The sequence below is a fragment of the Mastacembelus armatus genome, chromosome 9 (genome assembly GCF_900324485.2).
Source record: "Mastacembelus armatus chromosome 9, fMasArm1.2, whole genome shotgun sequence".
Taxonomy (NCBI): Eukaryota; Metazoa; Chordata; class Actinopteri; order Synbranchiformes; family Mastacembelidae; genus Mastacembelus; species Mastacembelus armatus.
Genome location: NC_046641.1, coordinates 11,195,293 through 11,221,847, shown reverse-complemented (window position 1 = coordinate 11,221,847; position 26,555 = coordinate 11,195,293). Strand labels below are relative to the sequence as shown.

At 39.3% G+C, this 26,555-nt stretch overlaps 1 protein-coding gene across 3 annotated transcripts; it reads right to left on the bottom strand.

Annotated features, from left to right (window-relative positions):
* Positions 1-8,960: 8,960 nt before the first annotated feature.
* Positions 8,961-24,783, bottom strand: tmem161b (transmembrane protein 161B). 3 transcript variants are annotated; one of them, XM_026321833.1, is made up of 12 exons: positions 24,556-24,783; positions 20,416-20,519; positions 19,169-19,249; positions 17,721-17,818; positions 17,431-17,587; positions 16,069-16,220; positions 15,898-15,958; positions 15,645-15,785; positions 14,581-14,694; positions 13,303-13,477; positions 12,590-12,686; positions 8,961-12,487 (listed from the first exon to the last, which is right to left on the bottom strand). In XM_026321833.1, the coding sequence occupies exons 1-12, from the start codon at positions 24,556-24,558 to the stop codon at positions 12,192-12,194; spliced, it is 1,479 nt and encodes a 492-aa protein (XP_026177618.1). In that variant the 5' UTR covers positions 24,559-24,783; the 3' UTR covers positions 8,961-12,191. The 3 variants fall into 3 exon arrangements, with proteins under 3 accessions (XP_026177618.1, XP_026177619.1, XP_026177620.1); XM_026321834.1 differs by lacking the exons at positions 20,416-20,519; positions 24,556-24,783 and having other exon boundaries at positions 17,721-18,539; XM_026321835.1 differs by lacking the exons at positions 17,431-17,587; positions 17,721-17,818; positions 19,169-19,249; positions 20,416-20,519; positions 24,556-24,783 and adding an exon at positions 16,222-16,289 and having other exon boundaries at positions 16,069-16,122.
* Between the last annotated feature and the right edge of the window lie 1,772 nt (positions 24,784-26,555).

Below are 26,555 nucleotides of genomic sequence, written 5' to 3'. Positions count from 1 at the left end.
GTCTACCCTGCGTTCCCACGGACAAATGGATGGGGGACTTGTGGATGGCCACAGGCGCAGCATATGGCCCTAGGTCGCAGCATTGTCTAAGCTGTTTGCATTGTTGCACGTGTCACTCAGACAAGACATAGGGGCGTGTGTCATGGTAAAGGGAGAGCCACCGAAGTCCCTGACCTTTTAATTTGCTGGTGGCCTCTCCCACAGGCCTCTGTGTTGGCCGTACATGCCCTATTCTGTGATTTGGGACTCTATCAATCTCATCAGTATTGACAGGGGACATGTTTGCTGGATTCGGTTTGACTGATGTAACCCAAGAGAAAGGCCCAGAAGTTTGTTATAAAATACTTTACAGACATATGAAAGTATTAGTTCCACAAGAGATTAATTAGGTTAAATTCTCTGAGGTTATGGCCTGGGAGAGAATTATTACTATGCCTAAAATGAAAAATTAAAATTATTTTTTATAGAAGTAACATGAATATCTCAGAAGTTGTGGCCAAGTACCAATGTGATATACTAATGAAATACAGTCTGCAGTTCTCTATCAATATATACAAATTTAAACAGCCTCTTTCTACATGTTCTATGATATTTAAGGACATTTTTTTGCACAAAAATGTAGGTTTGATGGGCTAGTAGGGTAATAATAACAGAAGATACATATGAAATTGCTGTAGCTGTAAAATAAAAGCACATGTATACATGCATACATTTCTGTTGTGTCCATTTTTAAGGCAGCTGTTTTGAATTGCGTTGAGTAACAAAACACACTCATGTCTTTCTCCATGAGTGCTAAATACAGTGGCGATGCCAATATTTTGTTTCAGTGGTAGTGCCTTCCATATCCCACCCCACCCCCAACCGTGTCCACCCTGTAAAGTGCCATTATAAAAATGTCAAGAGCCCCCTCTCTCTCGTCCTGCCTGTCAAAATCATGTGCCATTATGCAAATCATTGTGTGAACACACACTCTCAAAGATTTACATAGGCTATATGGTCTATAGGCAATGCTGAATTCATACACTTACATAATTAATCTTAGAAATACATATTGCAGATGTATATTTATGAAAATCAAGGAATATTTTAGATCGGTCCTTGAAGGTTAAAACATTATCACACTATTAACATGTATCATTTTTAACAACATAATTCTTCTATTTTTCTTGTGCAAAGGCAAACGCAATTCAATTCATGTGTGCTTATAATATTTTGCCAAGATCTTTTTCAATAATTCTTAATACTAAAAAAAAAAAAAAAATCAACAAAAACTATAAATAAAAAAATTGTCCACGTCATCTAATTTTTCAATCAGAATGTGATTTGTTTAACCTCTTTGAGTCAGTCAGACACAAACTCAAATTCTGACTATATTCTTGAAGGTAAGGAGATTTTCAACCATTGATACTTTTTATTGAACAAATCTTAGTAAATGGTCCAGTACCAGCAGCCCCTCAGAGTGGGTTTAAAGTGATTTTCTGTTACTATTAGGTGGAAGTGCATATGTGATTTTCTCCTTTTACATTTCTTAACTCTTTCTTCTTTCATGGTCTTAAATGTCTGTGCTTGAATTGTATTATGTGGAGTATTTTTTCAGGTCTGCAGAAATGGAAATAATGTTCTTGCAAAAAGAGGAAAAGGACGTGAGAGGTAGAAATATGTCATTTTTGGTGAAAAGCATGAATGTACCTGAAGTAGAGGTCAACCCTATAATGTACCCATTTGGAGGAGGGATCATTAAAGCCATTTACCATGACTTCCACTGCATTGCTTCTTAAGTTATGACAGAGATCCTTCTATCGAAAGCGTACGAAAAGAGCTATGTGTATCCTTCAGCACTGGTACTATACAGAATGTTACATTACAAAAAATCAAGGACAAATAACTTCACTGCTCTATGACACATCAGGGTATCCATTAGCTGCATAAAGTGCAGAAGAGAGAAAAAGACGGTGAGAGGAATAGAGATCGGGCCTTCTGTTTTGACAGTCCTGAACCAGAGCATTGCTCCATTGTTTGTTTCTCAGAGCAGAGAAGTCATGGATGCAGTTTGAGTGACAGTGAGTCCAATGTACGCTGACATGTGGAGCTGCTTCACATTTCCTCTAATTGCTCTGCATTGCCCGAGCTTGGCACACATGTAGAGCATGGTAAGAGGCGCCTCTTTTTAGGTTGAAACAGGGGGTGCTGTGATTTGGCATACAAAGAGAAACAGAGGCATGGGAGGAGAAAGGCTTGAAGAGGAGGCATTCTATTACTCCTGATAGACTACTCTGAAGGACAGAGAGGTGATGGCCTTGTTTGTACAACTCTGTGGCATAATAATGTGCTGCATTAAATCTCTGGCCAGTTAAAGCTCAGATATAGTGCCAGCTGACTAGATATGATATATGACATCAGATACATTGTACCACTCAGGTGCAGACTATAGGGTTTGTGGAAATAACCAAATGTAGAAACAAAGAAGAGGATGTGAGGGGTACAATACAGTGGCAGACATGGTGTCAGTTTTGATTCATGGTGTTCTGAAAAGCACTGAGATTGGAGGAAATCCTTGCAAGGGAGGGAAAAAAGCCTCTATCCTTGCTGATGCTATTTTAATTAAATAGTTGCTAGGTTACATCGTGCAGAACGACAGGGGTGGGTGGTGTGGCATCGGCGCCCGGGTGGAGGGAATAGTGTGTGCGAACACGTGTGTGTGTGTGTGAGGGGACATGTCCCTGAACAATGAAAGCACATCCCTTTTTCCACACCCAATCTATAATAAGGATTTCAAATGTGAGACATATTGACGTGAAATACAGTGAGAGCGATTTTACGCTCTCTAAACTCTCTGTAGCTCTCTTCCTCTCCTTCGCTCTCTCTCCCCATATTCATCTGTTTTTTTTTTTTTTTTTGTCATTTTTCTCTCACAGATCAGAGGACGGGGGGAAGCCCTCTTTCATCTCTGTGACAGTGCTTTTCACCTCCACTGGTGACTTACTGAGGACTAGTGCCCCCATTGCACCCTGGGATGCCAGACGGTGGAGAATGCCACGGGCCTGACTGCCCTGGCAACCATTCCTGTTGCAGATACCCCTCTGAACAACATACATGCACACACACACACGCACGCACACACACACGCACACACACACGCACACACACACACACACACACACACACACACACACACACACACACACACACCCACACACACACACACACACACACACACACACGCACACAACTACTCCAAAATCATTTAGCTCTCCTCTCTCATCCTCTGTCCAGGACTCTGACCACACAGAAGTCCAGACAGGGCACTGATGGATGGGACTGGAGACAGCATAGAACCCCTTGATGTTGGAAATAAATCTGACAGGCCCTATTGGATAAGTCTAATCTTTCTCATTGACTTTAGGCTGAAGGGTGTGTATTTGTTCATGTGTTTGTCCTTTTTTTCTTTATTTTCAACAAACCTCCCTCATTTCCACCTCGGCACTTCTTTCTCCTTCCACTTCTTCCCTCTATGCCAGCAGAGATAATGCCATAATTTACAGCTTTGCATGGTAGAAGATGAATGATAGTTTCTTTTCTTGCTTAATATGCATTCACCACCACCAGATAATAGTCTTTTGTACAAAGAATAAAAGAAATACCTTCAAAAGGAATTGAGCATTTTCATGTTATAGTCTCTCTCTAATGTGCTAAAAGTGATATATAATGCTCAGTCTTTCATTAGAAACAAAATTGATAATGATAAAAGTGTGCTACATTTTTCTATAGCTGTTCCTTTTTCATATTCTTGAGTGAAATATTGAAGGATGAATTTTTTTTTCCCCCCATAGGCATGCTGGCTTTGAAAAAGGGGAAAAACACACACACATCCAGGCACACATACAAATAATTTCACAAACACCCTTTGCAAAAACACCCACTCTTGAAACATATACGACATAAATATGTATGCCATGTCTCAGTCACAAACAGCTATGTCTCTTTTTACGCTCACCCAGGGTAGTAGAAGAGACTGGAACTACAGTTTGTGTGTGTGTGTGTGTGCGTTCTTCCCTAGGAGTGGCTGGGGACCTAATGTCCAGGGGCGAGCTTCCCTTGGGAACACTCCAAATGCCCTGTGACCAGCAGGTCATAGTAAGAGGTCAGAGGTCATTTGAATCAACAGGGTGTCAATATGTGACCTTCTCATAGGCAAACACAGATCAAATGGTAAATGAACTCTCTGAACATGGTCTTGTTTTGTATTTTGTTTGAAGGAATGACAAGTTCACGAACGGAAATTACCTTATATATTTAATATCTGAAGACAAAATATAACTTGGTTATCATCTCATCTCACAAAGAAAATATACAAAGTTTTACTTAGTGTTGGCTTAAAGGCATACAGTGGCATACAGCTTCTAGATAAATAGATCTATTTTTTGAAAGTATAGGTTTTATGATGAATATTTTTCTTCCAATCCTGCGAACTATAGAAAAAAACAATTAAAGTGAACAAACAAAATCCAGATATGGTCAGATAGGCTATAATTGTTTAAATGTCGCTTTAATATCACACAATCAATGAAACACAAACACAGTGCTCTGTGAATGCTTTTAAAATATTTTCGACCATTCCTATTTTTTTTTTTAACCTACAGCTGTCCTGCAGATAAGTGAATATATTGAGATGTGGTATGTAAACACAGTATATGCAGTCATGGAGAAACAATTCACATGGAACAAGCTAAACAAGATGAAAAATAATTAAAAAAAAAAAAAATCCTGCCTTTATCTGGAGTAATGTTCAGAATTTGTCGCTCTTACACCAATCAGTTTTACATTTCCTGAAAACAGAGCAGAGTTACATTGTCTTAATTAGGAACATAGGAAGGTTTTACAGCAATGTGTGGGAGGACTTAGGGGTTGCACACTGCTGCTCGAATGCAATGCGCATCATTAGCCTAATAAAATTTAACACTAAAAATGAAGTCTGCTGGAAGAGAGGCATGCGGAACAACACGATTCCTGAAGTAAAATGATGCAGGTTTCAGCTTGTATATGTGTTTATACAAGTACTTTTGTTAAGAGTTTAGAACCACAAAAGAAGCAATTATAGAAATATGTTTGTTATTGTATTCATTCTTTCTTTGGCATAGAAAGGGGGAAAAAAAACGAGAAAAAAAGTGTGATGTAGGCTGCAGCTTCTTAGTCCTAGTGTTTTGAGCACCTCATCACCAAAGTGCATCAAAGTGTCAGCAATTCAAACATGAAAAATGGATGAAGACAATGGTGCACTTCTCACAATTTTTCTAATAAACTGTCAGTCACACTGCAGCATGAATGACACTAATATTATATGATGCAGCATTCTATATCTAAGATCTCGTCGATGCTCATTCCCCCTTTGGCTCAATCTGAGGCCTGTCCTCCCCTCTTATTATCACCATCATCATTAGAACATGAAAGGAGAGAAACAAGTGCTGCACCATTGCCAAGGAGAAAACCTTGATCTTGGAGCATTTGCATTCGCCACCTAGTTCCACTGGATGTATGAACGTGTTACCAAGGTGCTCTCTGATTGGAAGGCACTGAAAAGCTGGCATTCATCTAATGCTCAAAGCAAGCTGGCTCTCCCCCTCCCCCCTCCGCACACTGTCACACTCGGCCGGTGGCACTAGGGGGCAGTCCTCTCTGTTGGTTGTTATTGTTAAGAAGGCATCCACAGTAGGATTTTCCTTTAGAGAAATGGGCCACAACAAGAGTTTAAATAATATATAATTAATTTATTCATTCATGTGGATCCCTTGTAAAATCTGTTAGGTCTCTGTAAGCCTAATGTTCTGCCTCTTTACTATCAAAATATGAGACAGGCGTTTAGCTGTGCACATTGGTTCTGCTTTTGCTAATTCATTTGGAATGTACCATTAATCAGTTGAGCACAGTTTCTCTAGTAAATCATAGATGAATACATGTACGTTTGTATGAAATAGACTTATTTTCGTAGTGATGCTTTGAGAGAATATTAAGCTGCACTCCCACCATCAGTTTAGTTCTTAATACTGTTAAAAAAGGCCACGATTTATTAGGAACAATAAAAAATGAATAATATATATTTATATATTAAATTAAAAATAGGTCTCTAAAGACACGCAGTTAATTTATGCACTAAATATGTGGATACACACACATGCACATACACACACACACACACACACATTTAAAGGAGTTATACTATAGTGTCTGTATCTGTGTCTATCAAGAGGCTGCTAATTAAAGGGCCTGCAACAAAGAAGCATGGAAACCCCAAAGGAACAATGTTCATCTGGACATAAATTAATGTAAGAGCAGCAGTGATTACTACGAGGGCAGTCGGCCATTTCATATTTCTAGCACGAGGCAGTGGACCTCAAATTTTAACCGTGACGAGGTTTAAATTTACTTTGCTTGGTGAGAGACTTATCGCTGTTTCTTTTTCTTTTTTTTTTCTCCCCTCTCACCAATTTCCCTGTTTTGCAGTGATAACTGGTACACATTATGTACGGGAATAGCTTTATCAATGAACAATATTTCCCAAACGCAGGAGTGTGAATGATGTATTGTTAAGCATTAGTGTGTATGTCACTGGGAAACATGAATAAAAGTAAAAATAAAATTGGTCCTCCTGCTATATTTTGTTGCCCATGTGTCTCTGCTGTCTGTTTATAATGTTGTGTTCCTTGTCAAATATGGAAAACCCAGGTTCATATGGGGTTGATATAATTCTGCTCAGTTCTTCATTGTTCATTATTAAAAATAACCGTCCGTTCTATCTCACTACAATTTCAGTGTGTCTTGATTTCTGTGTTTCCCAGTGGAAATGTGAACCATTTTCTAATGATTCCTGCTCTTTTTTTCTCAGTTGTCTGTTAACTTCAATTACGAATTGCGTCATTGCAGGTCTCTTTTTAACTAGTTTTTCCTGCTTCGTAAAATATATAAGCAATTTTGAATGTGTGTTAAATAAACTCAAAACTATTATCAGCTTTTTCTGAAATGTCAGTTTTCCAAAAGCCTACTTGCTTTAAAGCATCTGAAGATGTGTGTTACCTTTTCATTGGTTGTCATGGTAATGAAAAGATGATAATTCCCCATATTACATTTAAACTGATTGCTTCGTACTGATCAGAGTCAACCGATCTGTAATTGGCACTCATTTCAGTAGGGAACCTTTTCTGTTTTTTCTTATCTTTGTTATAATTTAGAGGTATCCCTGTGAAGAAAGTAAAACATATAAAAAAACAAAAAACAAAAAAAAAACAGGTCAGATGCATTCAAGCAATTTAAAGTGTTCTCTTGTAGTCCATTCACTATGCAAGGTCAGGTCACTCATGAAGTATGGTTTCTGCTTCTCACAATCAGCATGAGGGTGGGATCACCATTCTGTGTCAGACAGAAAGCACATTATTATAGCGTCACCTCTCCACAAGCTCCTCAGTTCTTCTGGCTGTGCTGGGGACGGAGGGGTGGGAGAGGCTCTTCTCCCCTTCCCGATGTGGATCTCCACGACGCTCTATGGAGAAGGGACCTCTGTGAATAGGCCCCACTCAAGGGGAATAAAGGAACCTCTCCACTGGTTTGTTTTGGAAGCTGTCTTATTGATCTGTCTACCTATGAATGAATGCATTGGCCCAGTTTTCCCGCTCATGTGAACAATGGTACTTAAAGCCTGTATTAACTGGCCCAGTGTTATTCCCAGAGAGTGGCGTGCATTAAGAGGAGTTTGGGAGCGATTGTGATTCCATCCCTCTATCAACTCCGCTAACCTTTCCCACAAGAGTAGAGATGGTAGACCAAGAAAAGCAAATCGATGGCTATTGACTGCCTAAATCAATTCCAGTTTCCACAAGGAGATATTCAGTGATGAGAGTGATGCTCAGACACAATTACAGTATTATTCAGCACCATCATACAAAACTACAGAAAACAAAGAAACAAAAAAAAAAAAAAAACACACACAATTTAAAACTTTGCCTGAGACCTTGAAGACTCAAAAGGAACCACCGTACATGGAGAGAAAAGCTTATAAATTAGGAGTATTGCTGTGGAAAAAGAACCGTATGTGCTTGCAGTCCCTAAGAACAGTTCTGTTGTAACTGTAGTCTCCAGAATAAAGCAACGAGGCTTGAGACATGTCTAGATATTGTGACGTGACTACGTGAATGAGACATATAATCAAACGTTCAGGCTTGAATTCCCTGGCAAGGTCATGGCACAAAAAAAAGCAGCTTTGCAGTAAAAGTCAAAAAGAAACACCACTTTATTTGTTATTTAACACACTCTTCACTTGGTATAAAATCAGTCAAATTTTCTTCAGTCTGTAAAAAGAAAAACAAAACACTGTCAATTTTATTTAAGACACAGAACCAAGTATAACAAATAAACAAATTTGCAATCACAACATGCCAAAATTATTGTTCTTAGCCACAGTTGAAATACTTTTTCTCAACAAAGAGCATCAGACTGTGTAAGGGAACTATTTTACAAAAAGGTCTTTGGTGAGGTATCATATCTGAAGGTCTCAGTCATTCTTGTTAGGGCCAGAGTAACATCAAAATTCAATAGGAATACTGACTTGCTGTCATTCTGGTAATTTATTGACTTTGAAATTCATCAAAGTGAATAAGGATGTATTAAATATTCACACTCAGCTTCTCTCTTTGGTCATTTGGGAACAACTGCCAGCAATAAATGATTGTGACCCATCTGAGATGTTTCTGCTTCTTACTGCTGCAAAATTATAAGCTCTTTTATCAACACTAAAAACATAAGCTTATAGATCTTTGTGTCGAGTGTCCCAATATTTCACAAATATGTACCTAAAGTGCCAATTGCATTCGAAGTTCCATAAATGAACCCACCTCCCTGTTGTGCTTGCTCTATAGGCCATATACGAAGCCGGTGAGCTACTGGGGCATAAGGACAAAGTAAAAAGGACATAGTAAAGAGCACAATTTATTTAAGACAAATTCTAAAGCAGAAATAAATACACAAAAGAACAACAATGTGTGTAATTTACTTTGTGAGCCCAACAATGAATAATAAACACTTTCTGTGGTAACAAACAGAAGAAACAATGTCACAACAGGCCAATCAATTCTGAAAGCAGCTACTTCTTAACTGAACGGATCAGACCATTAAAAAAAAAAAAAAAAAAAAAACAAGAAAAAAAAATGGGTTATTTCATAACTGATTCATCAAACACATCCTCAAAACTGATTCAAGTCATTATACACTCCCATGACAAAATACAGTCTCTACTGTTAAAATTAGAAATGTTTACAGGTCTCAACATGTGTAATAAATACAAAGAAAAAACAAAGATAAATCAAATCAAAAATAGTCATTAGGACAGATTAGATTGTGTTTTACAGATTTAACAGATGGTAGTAGCCAAGTAAAGAGTTGAGGAAGTGCAGTGGGTGGGGGGTCTTAAATCAACTGACCATACAAATCATTTTCACGAAAACAATCTAGAAATTAGGCAGGATTGATACATTCATTATGTGCATATCCCCCATCATTTAAAAGAGACAAACTGAACCTAAGACTTTCAACATCAGGAGCTTAAAAATGTGATATGATGTCGCTTGACCTTGTAAAATGTGTTCTATACAAGTCTTTGGAGCTGGAATTTACTTCAGCTCTATGATATATTAAACAAACAAAATGACAAAGTAAAATACCAGAGAACCACAAGACTGTGCGATCTGTAATATAATCTGGCACCATGTACCTACATTCCTGCATGGACTGGACAATCAAACTGGCCCAGTGCATCAGCAGCTCAATGACTACTTGTGCATACGTTTACCCGCCAAAGAATTACAAGGACACCATGTCCTGTTGTGAAGAAGAACTAGTGATTCCCTCTCAGTCAAGATGAATTCCACCCCTCCCTCACAAAAAAAAAAAAAAAAAAAAAAGTAAGGCTGCAGAGTTGTAGTCCATATGTAGTTTTAAACACTAGTGGGCATCAAATCTACAGCCATTGGAAATTGGCACCATTTTAAAAATCAAAAACCTTTTACAAAGCCACAATTTGATCCATTAGAAAAAGAATAAAAATACAAGATTGTTCTCAAAGGAGTTAAAAGCAACGGATGGGTAAAAGTACAAAAAAAGGAAAGCAGAACATAAAGGCAGTAGCTTATCAACAGTAGTTGACATCATCTTCTCTTGATCACAATGCCCTTTCTGATTACAGCCGACTTACAGCAGAGATCATATAGATGTAGACAGACACACGGACACAAGCACAAACACTGACTGAGCCCATAGTGCTGTCCTCCCTTTGAATCATCACTGCTGCTCAAAAAAAAGATTCAAACTCTCTCATCGCTTCTACAAATGGCTCAGTTAAATCCAGGGAGGTTACACTGCAAATTAAACATCACATACTGGAGCGCCTCTCATTTAAAAACCTTTTGTCCTCAATGGCAAGTTCTATTAGACACATTTTAATACATCAGCTTCAAGTCAATGAGATGTCTCCCCATGAGTTTGACATCTGCTCTGCAGGTACAGCTCTTCTTCCCTTATCCACCCTCTAACCCTGGTTACCTAACAGGACTTCCTAACCAGCCGCGACCTCCCCCTCGTACAGACAGACGGCACACAAATTTTAAGACTATTCTGGATACCCTTAAGGGCCGTGGAAATGGAATTTTGACATTTGAGAAAAACAGGCCATATTCTTTTAAACACACATTTTAAAGTTTTGATCAAAAGACAAAAAAAATTCATAAGCTATAGTGCTTATCCAGTAGAGGATCATGGGTGGTGAGAGGCTGGAGCCAATCGTCAGTCTGTCACAGGACTGACACACAACCAGTCCTACTCATACCTATGAACAATTTCGAGTTACCAATTAATCTATCCTGTATGTGTTTGAACCATGCCCACAGAAAATCCACACAGACATGAAGAGATCACGCAAAACCCAACACAGAAAAGCGCTGGTCAGAACTCAAAACCTGTTTACTGTGAGGCGACAGTGAAAACCACTCCACCCCATGTGCTAACCCTTCCATGAACATCTCCAGATTAAATATTTGTATGCCCTAAATGTAGCTTCTATACATTCTGTCAGAGGGAAGTTATGATAAAACAGGATGCCAGACTGTGATAGAGACTGGAATATACGGTCAGGTGGCAATTTATTAGGAAAACTAATGCTGTCTAATATAAGACAGATTTATTTCTGTTACTTAGCCTAACCTCACTGATTTAAAAAGATGGTGGACAAAATAATAGACACACCTGTCTATCTAATGCACTACAAGTTACATCTTCCACGATGATCATTCACCTCAACACCTCAAACACATTTTAAACAGAAAACATTCCTGAAAGGAGGATTTTTTGCAGGATTGTTGCCTTAGCCTGTATTTGTTTTAGCTCAGTGTGTCTAATCAACTGCCAACTGAGTGGAGATGGCTGGTTACATGACTCTGCCATAGTTGACAATTATCAACCTGTACAACTTCAGTGTTAGATCATGTACCCAGTGATTTAGTTAACATTAAAAACAGACAGAGGCTGCATTTAGGGCTTTTCAAAATAAAAGAACTGAATCTGAAGATGTTGATGGATCAAAGCCACTGTATGATCTGTTGTGAATAAATATTAAAACAAACAAACAAACAAAACTCTCCCCATTAGCTCCACTTAACCTGTTGGAACTAAGCAGAATTGCCACACCACATTTCAACATTTAAGATTAACTGCAATCAGCATCTGGGTCACAGTATTATTATTATTTATAGATTATTATTTTTTTTTCACCTAATATCATTAAAATCTTATACAGCAAACTGGATCCGTTTCTCTTTATTATGCCAATACACTGACACTAATTAATCTTCTAATTTATACTTCAGTCCTGTTAAGTTTTATAAATTTTGCTCTTCAGGTAAAAGGTAGTGACCAAAGTAGTAAAAACGACAACAAGAGTTCAGAGTCATCTCTGGAGGAAGCACTGGACGTTGAACCAGGAGCTCTGATGATATGGTCAGTCAGGTGTTTCAAAGGCAGGGAGGAAGTGGTGGAGGAGTTGTGGACCAGAATCATCAATAGGCCTCTGTTGCATCCACTCAGTCCTTTCTGATGAGGCTGAAGACACATACATAAGGTACCGTGCGGGTCGGCCTGCCAGTGCTGGGTTGCCGATGCTATGCCGCCATGAGATACTGATGGTAAAAGAGGCCAAAGAGGGAGGTGGAAAAGAGGCAGGCGGCAATCCACCAAGTAAAGAAGGAGAAGAGGCCACGGAAAAGCAAGGGGCTGAAGACAGTCCGCAGGCCTCCCAGGGCCATTGACAGCTGGGCTACTGATGCCCGAGCTCCTGTTTCTGCCACTGAAACTGGTGTTGAGGCTGCTATTGGTTCTGCCCCCATTACCAAGTCAGAGTTCATTTCATGGGTACAAGGTAGGTCTTCTTCAGGATAGACCCACCAGGAGTGTCCACCTGTAATTAAAACCAAAAAAAAGGCAGAGGAAGAAATTAGCTGGAACTAAAGGAAAGCAAAGAGATATTCTAAACTGGACAATCGTGATGTGTGTGACTGACCTAATGTTTTTAGCAGCAAAGTTGTATGCAGCAGCATCACCAGCGGTGCCACATACTGTAGTGCGATTACACACAAGTAGTAAAAAACACGTGCAACCTGGTGAAATTAAAGAAGAATAACTACGTTACTATCGACTACGACAAATTTTAATAAATCACCTTCTAAGATTCGGATGTTTCAAACAAAACTCATCTTAAAGAATTTATTCATTAACATAATCTAGAGTGGTGATAAAACATGGGTCTCACCTATTGGCCAATAAATTAAGTTCTAAAATTAAATTGTAATTAAGTGTACAGTTTAACAGAAATCCAACGTGATTAAATATCTTAAATATCTTCAAAGTGATCAGTCACCATGAATAACCGAATGACATTTTTAAAAAAAAAAATTAATCTGTTGCAGACTACAACTCTTTCACCAAGTCTGGAAATAAGTGCCACATACTAATTTGGATTCAATTGCCAATTTAACTATTGCAACTGTATACAGCTTGACAGTATCATAGGAGAGGTTGATGACCAGTACTTCTGAAGAGCTTTTGAGTAGGTGGGGTGCATGCCTCTCGCATGATGCTTATTCTCCTCTCTGATTTTCTGCCAACATGCCACGTGTTAAAATGGATAAAGTTTTTTTTTTTTTTTTTTTTAACATCACAACATAACTGTAATTGGGTATAATCAAGTTCAGGAATGAAGGAATTATTATGTACCATCTTCTGCAAGTCAACGGTACTTATCCTCCCCGCCTCCTTTTTCATCTGGTTCACAGCTTTCTGGGCCAGGTTGAGGTAGGCCTGCAAATGATGTCTTATCATTGCGAGCCGGAGCATACACATCAGTATGATGGCCCATAACCGCAGCGTATCATACGTCTGCTCAGTCATCCTGATATTAATAGAAAGACAAGGGTAAGAGAAAGATGATAAAGGGATAATGCCTTTGCTGGCCCGCTAACTCAACACATCATGTATCTGCTCCATTGCTTGGATGGTGGGCAGAGACAATGAGACAGAAAAGAAAGATAGTAAGATCAAAAGAGTCATAAACAACTCATAAGGAAAAGTAAGAGAGGGTGAAATTGAGAGATAAAAAGGTGAAAAGGGGGTACTGTAACATGAAATCAGACTTAATCAGGTTTGACCTTGATGGTATCAGCGTTAGTGTCAGCGGCAGAAAAAAAACTCTGACACATGACAGAATTCAAACTTATACAACAAATGAAAGATGTTATCTTAGAATGAATAACCAGCTAACAAATGACAGCAGTTAAAGATAGAATAAAGAGCTTTCCCTTAGGTATGACTAAATATGTTTACAGTCAAATTTTAACCCAAGCAGACAACGTGCGTATTGTTGTCACTTCATCTGTGAGCTGAATACATTCCTTATCTCATTGAACTGTTGTAAATTCCATTTTCATAACTGCTGTTGCATTCTTTACATCCATTTTCCAGCATAAAAGTCACAATTACTTTTATTTTCACAGCTTGGCAATGTTGTCCCATCCCTCCCATTTGAATGGCAGGTAATTAGCTTGCTAGATATCAAGGGCATCCAACTGGCTTACCTACCAAGTACAGATCAATCAAAAAGAGGTGCGAAGATACTGGTACACTTCTAATATACTTTCAGCATATCTTTGTTTTCATGAAATGTTTGCACAATCGCACATGTGCTAAACTATTTTACGTTTAAATCACTGTCCAGGCTCAAAGATCTAAATTAGCAACTTTAATAGTTAACCTATAGGAAGCTTATTAATTTATTTGCACACTGGTTAAAGCAATTTTCTTAATGCTTCAATGGAAATAACTCTTCTCTGTACAATTTCAACACATATTTTAGCTTTAATTCACAGCTACTGCCTGCAGAACATATCATATTTATGAGTGGGAAATGTGTCTTATTGGCAACAGAACTAGCATGTAGTGTACATCTGGATCAGACAGTTAAAGGATTGTCAGAACCAGATCATTATTTCAACTTACAAAGGCACACTCTCCTTTCCCAGAGTGGGGTTCATTATGTAGTCCTTGGTAATTGGCTTCACCCACAGCAGGACCATAATAAGAGGGGACAGGAAGTTGATATGAAGCAGAGTCCTACAGAAAAGGAGAGGTGAAGGAGAAGGCATCCACTAAAAAAAAAAAAAAAAAATCTATGGGTGATTAAAAAAAATCCAACAACTTGTACATTATCTCAGAACCACCGATAAATCAGTGCATTAAGGAGAAACTTTATAATTTCAATGTGAAGTTAACATTGTGAGATATAAGGTGCATATTATCAATCCAACTTTCTCAAAGAGTGGTGAGAAAATAACTAAGGCACAGATTTTGAAGGGCTTGGAGATAATCCCTGCTAGTGACAGGGTCTCAAAATGTAAGCTTGTGACAGTTAAGAGGGGGAGTGGAAGAGGAGGCCATTTTGGAGAGTCAGTTATGCCAAAGTGGATTATATGGATGCGATGTGCTCCCTGCTCTGCACCCCTATCATGGTTAGAGACATGCCACCCAGTGAGTTCTGAAATAGAAACCTGCCCCAACTGAGGAAGTCTTCGTCTGACTCACAGGGTGCTCCTTAGTAGCTGACACACTCTGAATAGTTGGAGACAAGTACAACTGTGCTATACTTGGATTCATGGTACTCCAAGATAGGACAGTCTGATATTTGAGTACTGTGTTTGTGTCCAATTTAAGCACATCATGTATTAAATAAGCCTAGAACCTGAGATACAGGAGACCAATATAAGCTATATTTATTTACCTTAACAACATTATTATTATATTATTATATTTATTAACATGGGATAATAGTCAAGTTATTTGTGAGGTTAAAAATATGTAACTGGAACAAATAAAAGATAACACACATGATTTTTTTTTTCCTGACCAGGAATTGACCTTAAAGGTCACGTTTCAACAAAGGATTTGACTTTCCGGTTTCGCCATCCTTATTATTAAGAATAAGAAAGAAATCAAATGTATTCAATTAAAAAAAAAAAAATAACGAGTGAACTCCAAAGTGAAGACATTTGCTGCTCTGGACTCACTGTGTTAATTTGGCTGTGGTCAGATTGAGCGCATCTAGGTGCATCTGGGCCAATCGTAGACCAGGGAAAGTTAGGAACGCTCCAATCAGAGAGCAGAGCAGAGCCAGGATTAGCTTGAAGGTGAGTTTAGATATGGGGCCCCTGTGAAAGAGAAAACACAGTGTGATAGTACTGTAGTTTCATAAGTCATAAAGAATTCATGAATGCAGAGAAAACAAAAATGATACAATGAGAATACTGATATTGTACTTACTGGGACTCTAAGCCCTGGTGCACCAGAAACTGCAGAGCGCTGTCAGAGAAGTTTGCAAAACCTAGGAATAAGAAATGTTTGACAACTCACTCACTCACTCAGGCTCCAGGTAATATCATTTGGTTGCTTGTAAGAAGGTCAGCTATGAGAAAAGCATAGAGAAACACTCACCTGTTTCCAGACCAAACTCCAGGTAGCTTTCGGTGACGATGAGAATGGCCATGGCTTTGACAAAAAAGAAGAAAGCAAAAGTAATGCAGAGTGAGCGCTCGCCTCCTTCCTCCAGCTTAAAGTAGTGGGCCGTTAAAGAGAAAAGGGTCTTACTGTAGGGACAGAGTCAAGGAAAACATCCCCAGAAGCACAATGGCATAGAAAGCAAATCCAACTGCTTTGCAGATTTCAATGCTTTTACAGGTTCAAGGGAAAAGCAATGGCAGAGCAATCAGCCATTATTAGGAAAAAAAAAATGCATACACACACAGCAATTCAATGCACAAAGTATTTTCCTTTTTTTCGCACAAGCGTGTGCTCGTGCATACTCACAGATCCCGTGTGAACCGTCAACCCCGTAAACCTTGCTGCGTGGTGTGTGTGGGTACACAACATGTGGGTCTCTGGCACCAGTTTCAGTAATAGTCTTTTATTTTGCCCCCATGACACTGCTTGGTAGGCTAAGGACAGAAGATGTTTTTCCAGCTAACTCTGGTCACCACGGAGATGACACTCTCCGTTTCTGTGACATTTCAGGTGACAGCATGCCAATTTTTCACTCCTTTCAGTCCATTTCAAGAATGGTATTCAACCTGATAGAGTCTTCTTTCTTCCTCTAACCCATATTCAGTGTAGTGAAGACAGCTGTATAAACACCAGTCAGGTCAGAGCCAGCATGAGGCTGAAAAGAGGAACACTCATGTTTGCGCTATCGTGTAGTGGGCTGCAATTATTGTACCACGGAACTGGCCAAAAGATATGCAGTCACATTTATACATTTCAGCAAACTATGGCAGAAAGTGAGGTACGATTACATACAGATACTTGAAGAGCATGTTGCTCCAGTGTAATCAGAGAAAGGTCAACAGAAATAGTGGAGCTGATCTCCAGGGAAACAGTCTTAAATATGTCATCAGAGTTGAAACAGCAAAACTGAAATCAAGTTGCTCATTAACACAATTACTGAGCCAGTATATTCCCTCATTGCCATAGTCCCATTTCATCTGTTCCCCAGTCTGTCCTTTTCCCAGCATATCAGTCTGCTGGGCTGTGAAAACTGGGCCTCCGAACTCGGAGACATTGCCAGGAAATGACAAACCATCTGAACGGCCCAAACAGGAGCACTGCAAAGGTTGATCCCTGTGGTTGGTCTCTCTTATAGGCAAAGAGATGTTAATCTACAACCATCAAAACAGGTTTCTTCAGCTGAAACCTCAAACCTCACCCACAGACATAGTATAAACATGTTAACAATTTAAAGAAAAAAAAAAAACCAAACAAACAACAACAACAACCAAGAAGTAGTGACTGATATAAGGATACATGACAAATGCGAGTACTAGCAGGCACCAGACCACACTGATGTTCATCTCTCCTGAGGGCTGAGCCACACTGTAGTAGAGTTCTGTTATCAGATAGACCGCTGTGGCTGCTACTGTGAAATCCACCAGCCACTGGAACTCTGGGAAATAGTGCAATGCTGTGGAGGATAAAGAGCATAATTAAATCCAAATATTCAAGACCACATCAAAATTGTAGATTTTGAATCGTAGATCTCCCTGATTGGAGGATTAAACTTCCTTTTCCAGACATTTCTCAGCTCAGATTTATACCTAATGTGTCGACTTCTGTGATGCATTTCGTCTCCAGCTGTAAGTCTATGTCCTTGGGAACTGTTAGCGGCTTATTGTCTATGTGACCATTGTATTTCCTAGGGCAAAGAGGACAGAACAGCAAAAATAACCAGGGTCAGGAAAACAAAGCATGAAACTCCAGAATGCAACAGAAACTTCGACCATTTTACCGAAGTAGAAAAAACAGCAATACGTGGAGTTTAGTGGGGTGTGTTCTAGCAGACATATTTGTGTTTTCTCTCACCTTGCCTTTTAAACAGCTGAAAAGAAGTTATGTTTCAGTGACAAATACTGGAAAATTTAGTAGTTAGCAGGAGTCTACTTATTTTATTTATTTATTTTTTAAAATCACTACTCATAGTACTAGAATCTTTCATGGTTGAGGGGGCCCATACATGGGCAGTGCTAAATCGCCAACAGCAGGCGCATGGAGAGCTGTTCTTTAGACTTGAAGAACGGTCTGGTGGGCCTCCTCAATTCTGGGCTTTGTTTGTTCAGCCTTGTGTGTGTGCTGGATACACAGGACAATATCACTGTAAGACTCTAGGGCCAAACATGCCCTGGACAGATTTCATCTCTGAGGCACCTGACAGGAGAAAAGGGGCTCAGCTTCACCCCTCACTGGGGGAGTCAGACGCTTAACAAAGGGAACTTAGCTGCATGGCACGAGCTGGCAAAAGGACAGTGGTCCATCTTTTTCTTCAAGGGATTACTGAACATGTGGTGCTAGAGAGCCTTGACCCACCTCATACAGGGTCAGAGAAAAGACTGTGCTGCAAAACCTCCTGAAGTTAGGAGCTGGACACCATGTGGAACAGAAAGGATTAGCTTTCAGTTGTGACTGAAATTTGAATTCACAGTTAAAAGGAGAGTCTAGAGGAAACGCACTAAATTCACATGTTCAACATATGGTTCAACTTCCACCTGCAGTTCTAAAAAATGAAAAGCAATTTTTTGTTTTTAAAATTGCAAAGCAGTCTTGAAGGAAAATCATCTTTCAGAATCAAAGCTTGACATCTGACCACTTTGAAGATATAATGCTGTTTGAGAAACTTTGATTTCAGAGTGGATACAATCCTTTTAAACTGTCATCTCCTAAAACAGCCTAAATACTAATGGCTCTAAAAAACAGGACCAACTTTTCTCACATCTATTAGACAGGGCCACTTCTAAGCTGAGTAGCTCTGAGCCCAGATGAAGGGCAATAAAGGCAGAAAACAAAAAACAGACTTCTGTCTCCTTACTTCAAACAGGCCTTAAATGAGCCACGTAAACACATCAGCGTCATCTCTTCGCCGACATGCCTGTGGTCTCCATCCATCTCAAACGCCTGCTTCTCATCTTTTCTCTCTTCCCTGATGAAAGAGGTGCCTTTCATACCCACTCTGTGCCACTACCCCACCCTTACCTATGTGCCACCAACCTACCTCTCTTTCCTCTTCTGTCCTTTTTGTTTCCCAGCTAAGCTCCTCAACTCATCTTCCGTAGGATGCTGATACCACCGAAGACTGTGAACAAAAAAAAAAAAAAAAAAAAAAAGAAGTGTGAGATGTGATATTGGGCTCAGTCGTGGACAAAGGAAAAATCAGTGAGAAAAAGGACAATATATTTCAAAGTTGTGGACAAGAAAGTAACAGCCCAAACCGAAGTTTTCTACTTTGCAATTACAGGGACTTACAGAATTGAAATAATGTATCATGCTGATTCTGAAGTATGGAAAGAATAGGTAAGTGTAAAGTAAGCTGGTGAGTGGGTTGCAGCGGTATGAAAAACGCAAAGACATATTAGTCTAATTAGTATAATCACTTCTCTGTTCACTTCCATAAGGACTTCACTCAGCATTAAAAGCTTAAAATTGCCTTTCTATCATTATTTAAAGCAATAATACAACACATCTCAGTGGAAAATGCTCCTGGAAGCATCGACGTGAACTCCATTCCTTGAACATGACTCAGTTTGTAAGAGCTTCATGATTAACTCCCAAACACCACACATACACACAAAACAGATGCTTCCAAGTTTTACTTTACATCAGCAACTGTGATTCATATCTAAAAAGTGAGAAGGTTTAAGGAGCAAGGTTATCCATCGTTAAGGACTGAGCTTGAAATAAGAGCCAACTTAAGAGAGTGCTTTTGAAGAAGAACATTTCAGGCACCCTTCTTTACTTTGTTTAGAATCCCTCATGTCAGAGCATCTTGAAAAGCACTCTGAGGACGACAGAAAGAGGACAGCCTGGTTTTCCCCTTGTACATTTATTTATTATGGAAAGTTAATTATAAATTATTCTGGAGGGACACCCCAGGCCTCCTGCTTAGGGCAAAAGTTTTAGAAAAATGTTTCAACAGTGCCCCAAAAAGAAAATAAAGAATTAATTATTAAATATGCTCCAAGCAGCTGTTTACCGAAAAACATATGTGGCACTAATTAGAGGAAATGAGGCGGGTACTTCTCATGCGTCTTGGGTTATCCTAATATTTGGATACCCTTTGGTTTTTGCTGTATGATTCTTTTTCTTCTTATTCCATCCACAACCTTTGAAACATTTGAGTAAACATTTTGATCCCCATTGTTCTGGGCTCTTTTTGAAACAAACTTCTCCAAAGACAGGAAAACTGAAGAAAATGAAACTGCAGTAACTTTGTAAAACATCATGAACAGTATTCGACATTACCTGCCGCTGCAGAGTAGCCATCTTGCAAAAGAATAATGAGGTATGATTTTTTGAATTACACTGGCCATTACCATGGTAACCACCAGCTGCACACCGATCACACCCTGTGGAAAGATGATGGAGTTTTAAATTCAGTTTAAATAGTAATTATACATGCCATATAGCAATAATGCATATGAAGTGCAGGCATATATAGATTTATACATATTATAGTCATCATTCCCAGAATGGATAAAACCTGTAGTGACCATGCCCTTTGGCCTTCTATAAGATTCTACTTGCAAACAAAAGTCTAGCTGCTCATTGCCATGACATTTGCTAAGCATGTTTAGAGAAGAAGAAGGTAAACTCTTTTCAATCTGAAAAAGAGCAGAGCCGTTTCTTTAAGATCTGGTGCTGGATTAATACTATGTCATGCAATAACACAGCATAACATAGGACAGCATGTTGTCTTTGTTAATAATACTGTAGAGATTGTTAAATGCCTTGTCTCTACTACCTTGATTAAGACCCAGAGCACAAGCCTGATCTTTATTTCTGTATAAACAAAACCCACAGGGTGTGCTCCCTGTAGAACCCAGGAGATAAATATGTCAAGGTTTCTCAGTCAAACCAAAAAACATAAATTAAGCTGTGTCAGCTTTGTCAAAGCAATTCATTTTCTTTGCTATTTTCTCAATAACCAATATGTGTGTAACGTGACAGTTTCTAACTTAAGGGCCCCCAGTGGCGACATAGAACCAAATACAGACCCGCTCTGTTATAAAGCAGTCTTTCAGTACTTGTACTATATTATCATTCTGACATCCATTGCCGAGTGTCATATCTTGATTTAATGACAACACTGACTCACTCATATGACTACCGGGTTACTCCAACAGCCCTTATGTGGCATCAATGTAAACTACATGGCATGTTTAAGTACCTGCAGAACTTGCATGATGGGTAAACTTTAAGTGAACAATTTGCAGTGATGATTAGACCTGATTACCTTATACTGGGTTGAAGTAATTTTAGCTTCTATATTTTTACCTGTTTTTGTCAACATAGTTGTCCCTTGGTTCAGTTAAGCTATTGTTGGCAGTGTGGGACGTTGTAGGACTGTTTCAAGACAGAACTTGATATATTTGTAGGTTTTTAATTTACTGTATTACCAAAAAAAAAAAAAAAAAGAGTATTCAGATGTGGTTATTTTCCAGTTTGATCTATCCAAAGTAAAAATGACAAAGAACTGCTATATATATATATAACTTGATACAACAAATATAATAATTCCTACTTTAAACTCTTCAGCTATTAATACGTTTAATTATCACATTTATTTCTTAGCTAATCGAGTACTGTAACATGAGCAGCTTTAATGGTGTAAATACAGAGTTCAATAAACTACAAACTGTCTGCATCATCTGTGTCTGTGATTCTGCCAGCCAGCTCAATATCACCCCGGCACACTTAGATCAATATTCACTTAGGCTTAAGAGGCCACAATCGTTTCCACCATACTGCGCTTTTATCCATTCACTGTAGGGTAAGGTCTGATCTTGCCCTATCTCTTAGGCACTGGTATTTGTCCTGCACACACTTGAGCAAAAGAACCAATTAGCCAACTAATCCCCAATTGAATATTTTTCTCTCATCCACAAGTCTTACATTTAAGAAAACATATAGATATGCACCGTTTAATCTACTCTTACACAACAAATCACAAGAATATACAGAAATAAATCCCGTTGTTTACTCAACACATTTCCCATCAATAATATTAGGCTAGACAAAACCCTGCCCTGACGTAACTCGACTCAATAAAGTCTAATTACCCTAAAAGGGCAATTTGGATGGTTATTTTTGCAATGTATAATGTGCATCATGATGGCAATTTGAAGAGTCATGTGATTTACATAGCATGGAAAATTAATACAAGACTTCATCTTTTCAAAAAGGAAAATACCAACTCCGCTGATACGCACATTCTGAAAACGTGTTGTTTGGGTCAGTAAATCATCTAGTGGGTGCTTTAGGTATCCTAGCTATCGTGAAACGTAGTCTGTGTCCTTTAGTTGGAGGTATTTTTTTGTCTATGCTTTCTTACTGACCCACACAATTGTTTCTCCTTAGAGCAACTAACCCTTATTAAAATGGTGCCCCAGCTCACCAGCCTCTGCTTCTGGTGAGTGTTTTGCTTAAATTAATTAAAAAAAAAAAAAAACAAGCCTTCAGCATCTTTACTTAGACTTTCAGCTCATTCTTATATTAGACCTATTCCAAAACTGCCCAAAGAAATAGTCATATTCCCAATGACACCCCTTTATTTGAACATTTTACAATAGACTGAGGTTTTGGTTGAAACTCTTATAGCTGATAGCCTAAACCCACACACTATATAAAAAGCAAACATCCATCAAAAGAACAATACTGCACATAATACTAGCAAATGTATCTTGGAATGATGGTTAAATCTATGACAGACCGGAGTAGGTGTAAAAAGAGGAAGTCTACTATGTCAAGAAGGGAGAGATGATGAGTCCAGACCTGTACACTAGACCTAGATTCTGAATTTGCTATGGGGATCCTCAGTGCCATCCAGCATGAGGTAAGCTCCAAAAGCTAAAATCAATACCTCTTCTGGGGAGAGGGAGCCACAAATTTGGCAATTATACTCAATAAGATATGATGCGTGACCAAACACAAGCCTTCTGACTCCAGACATTTCTCCATGTGAGTAATGGTCATGCTATATAGGTCAAAAGCACACAGCCTTAGCTTGGTGGCTGCTGACCATTCTCTGTGGGAGACCTGCAAGGACCGCAGGCCTGAGGGAAATTGAGCCAGCATGGACCCTCTTATCTTGCCCTGTCTGCTTGTCCTCCTCCACACAACAACCAAATGAAATCTGTAGGGAGTGAAGGGTGAGTGTTGTAGTGATAACCACCATCTATAAAAGCCCAAACACCTCACAAACATTTTGCTCATGGAACTAACTTTGAAGCAGTGAAACCCCTGAGTGACCCAAAGCTTTACCAGTCTCATTCATCTTGGGTACTAGTGGCTATGTTCAATCATCAGAAATACTGCAGAAGTACTGCAGATGAGCCATACTGTATAAGAGATGAGTCACACTGTATAGCAAAAATGAGCCTATTATTCATATTGTAGTAAGACACTAGATGACATACAGGATGTTTGTCATGTTGGTGAAATGGGTGAAATGTACCTTTAGTTCCAGATAAACAATAGTGGGAACATTGGATAAGAAAAACTAACACTTATAATAACATTAATAATTATTAATTATTATTAATGACATTATAATAGATGCAATCAAACCTGCTATTTTTCACTTGCAGGCACACAAACATGCACATATTGCAGCTTGCAGTTAACGGTTTCCCTCAGACGTTCATGTTCCTGACATGTTTAACAAAATCACAACACATAAAAGTAGATGTAACTGTATGAGTGCTCTACAGGTACATTGCATCTACATCACACTCACTGAGCCATTGCAATAAATTAACTTCACAGCTCCTCTGAGGCAGGGGTGTCTAGACCTCCAGGGCCACTGTCCTGCAACCCGTCCACCCCCCACCCTCAGCTGCTGATTGGCTGAACATACCTGATACAGGTAATTAGCAGTGGACAGAGCGAGGTTAGCTAGAAAACAAGCAGGACACTGGCCCTCATTGGACACCCCTGTTCTAAGGGCATCCGGAGGTCAAACTCGGGTGACGTCAGGTAAACACACCTTGACCTCTCCCGACAGATATCCTCACATGCTAAATGCTAAGTTTGCAGCTTTGGTACTGGTATATACGCCGTAAACTTATGTGCAACCTCTACCCTGCAGGCCTATCCGATGGCAGCACTCACAAACACTGCATGTGAATGGACACCACTTCAAAACAGTTAGGTACCATGAACATCAGCAGCCTGCACTTAGCGTCCACTGCTAGCTAATGCTAACTAAACAGCTACACCCGGCATCGAGCAGCTGCTCTCGGCTAACGCTAGCACGGCGCTGCAATCACGGTGGAAACATAAACGTCGCAGTGAGCGTCCACACCACAAAATCCCTGGTGTTAGAAGCTGTGTCGGTGTAAACAGGAGCAGCCGATGCGTTCAGGTGCTTACTGTCACACTCACCATGTTGATGCAGTGCAGCTGAAACGGACTCTACCCCGACAACACTGAGCACCCCGAGTCGGAAATCAAGCGACGAGGAGCACATAGGCCCTTCTTACGATGGTTGTGCACAAAATGAAGGAGTTGGTCGTTTCAAATGGTCACCGTTTCTCTACAGAAATGGGTCACATCGTCAAAAATCAATGGATTCAACCTCCGCTCCCAAGTATTTTCAACTGCAGTAGAGGTCACGCTAAAACTCTGGGTGAGAAGGTGTCTTCAAATATGCCTGTGCCCGCAGAGTAAAACACAGAGGCCTACTTATTCACAGCCTCGCAACTTCAAATAGAAAATTTTGTATCTAAAATATACGCAATGTACATGCCATAGGTATATTTTTACATTTAACTTCAAACGACAAACTGTTCGTCATTTTCAATAGGCCCGGATCAGACCACTATAATTGGGCATTAGGACCGCAGCAACCGGATGAGAGCAGCACCACACATGACAGATCGGTACTTAAGTCTTACATGGGCTGCACCATGCCCTCTATTTGTAAATGTTCTGTGTTCAGCTAATAAGAATTCAAAACATTAAAAGTCTGGCAGCGAGCATCCAACAATGTAGAGGCACATGTGATAGTGTTTTCCAGTTTGGGCTTTTATTGATCCGCCTCCTCTGTGATAGCAGACACTGTGCATTGTGGCTGCGTCAGCTGATGGATAGATCAACCTCTATAGGCTGTTTCTGCGCCTCATTAAGGCAGCGACTGCTTCCCCCTCACAGACTGTAGTCATGTGATGTACAGAGTTAGAGTGAAAAGTTAATATGAAGTGATTAAGTCTAAGAGAGGTTCACATTGTTAAAACTGTGGTCGCAGAAAACCAACAGACGTCAAAAAGGGAGACCTTTGTCTTATTGGATCATTTTCCATTACAATGTATGGCAGTTATCGTAAAAGTTTTTTTTTTTTTTTTTTACATTTTTTAAATTTTTATCTACTGATATTAAAAAATGAGACTCAATAATGTACATATGTTACACTGTGAACAATAATTTTAATTTCTTGACATACTTTCCCCTTATCGATTTATGCAATTGAATATATACATGAAAGGTGCTAGATTTGTTTTACAGTCTCCAACATTTGCATGGAAAATATAAGAAATGTGGGCAGCACAGTGTGGCCTGGTGGTTAGCACTGTTGCCTCATAGCAAGAAGGTTCCTGGTTCAAGGGGCCTTTCTGTGTGGAGTTTGCATGTTCTCCCTGTGCTTGTGTGGGTTTCCTCCAGGTACTCTGGTTTCCTCCCACAGTCCAAAAACATGTATGTCAGGTTGATTGGTGACTCTAAATTGCCCATAGGAGTGAGTGTGAGTGTGTGAGGTTGTTTGTCTCTATGTGGCCCTGTGATGGACTGGTGACCTGTCCAGGGTGGACCCCTGCCTTTCACCCAAAGAGAGCTGGGATAGGCTCCAGCAGATCCCTGTGATCCTAAATAGGAATAAACAGATATAGATAATGGATGGATGGATATAGGAAATGAGATATTAAGCACAATTACACATAGTGCACTTTGTATCACATTAAAACACTTAAACAGGAAATTATTAATTTAGTTTTATAATACACAAATAAAACTTTAAAGTAAGTTTTAATTTAATTACATTTGAGGCTGCTGCTCATGTTTAGCTAAACTAGATTAATTTCTAAGTTAATTAATGCAGGCGTATTTATTTATTGAATAAACACTTTTTTATATACCACATCCAATAACATTTGATCTCTTTCATATTGCAATATGATCCCAATAAGGTAACATGGAGTGAGAAATTATTACTAAAATTCAATAATTTGCAGTCATGGTCATGGGCATTATTTACAGTAGCCTTAAGCATTAGATGGGTGTTTCTGTATATCGAATGCCAAACACCTAAAGACAGAGTAGATAGGTTTATGCAGTTGTCTTTGGACCTGTACACGCAGAGTGGCATGCACATCAACCTGTGGGTATATAGG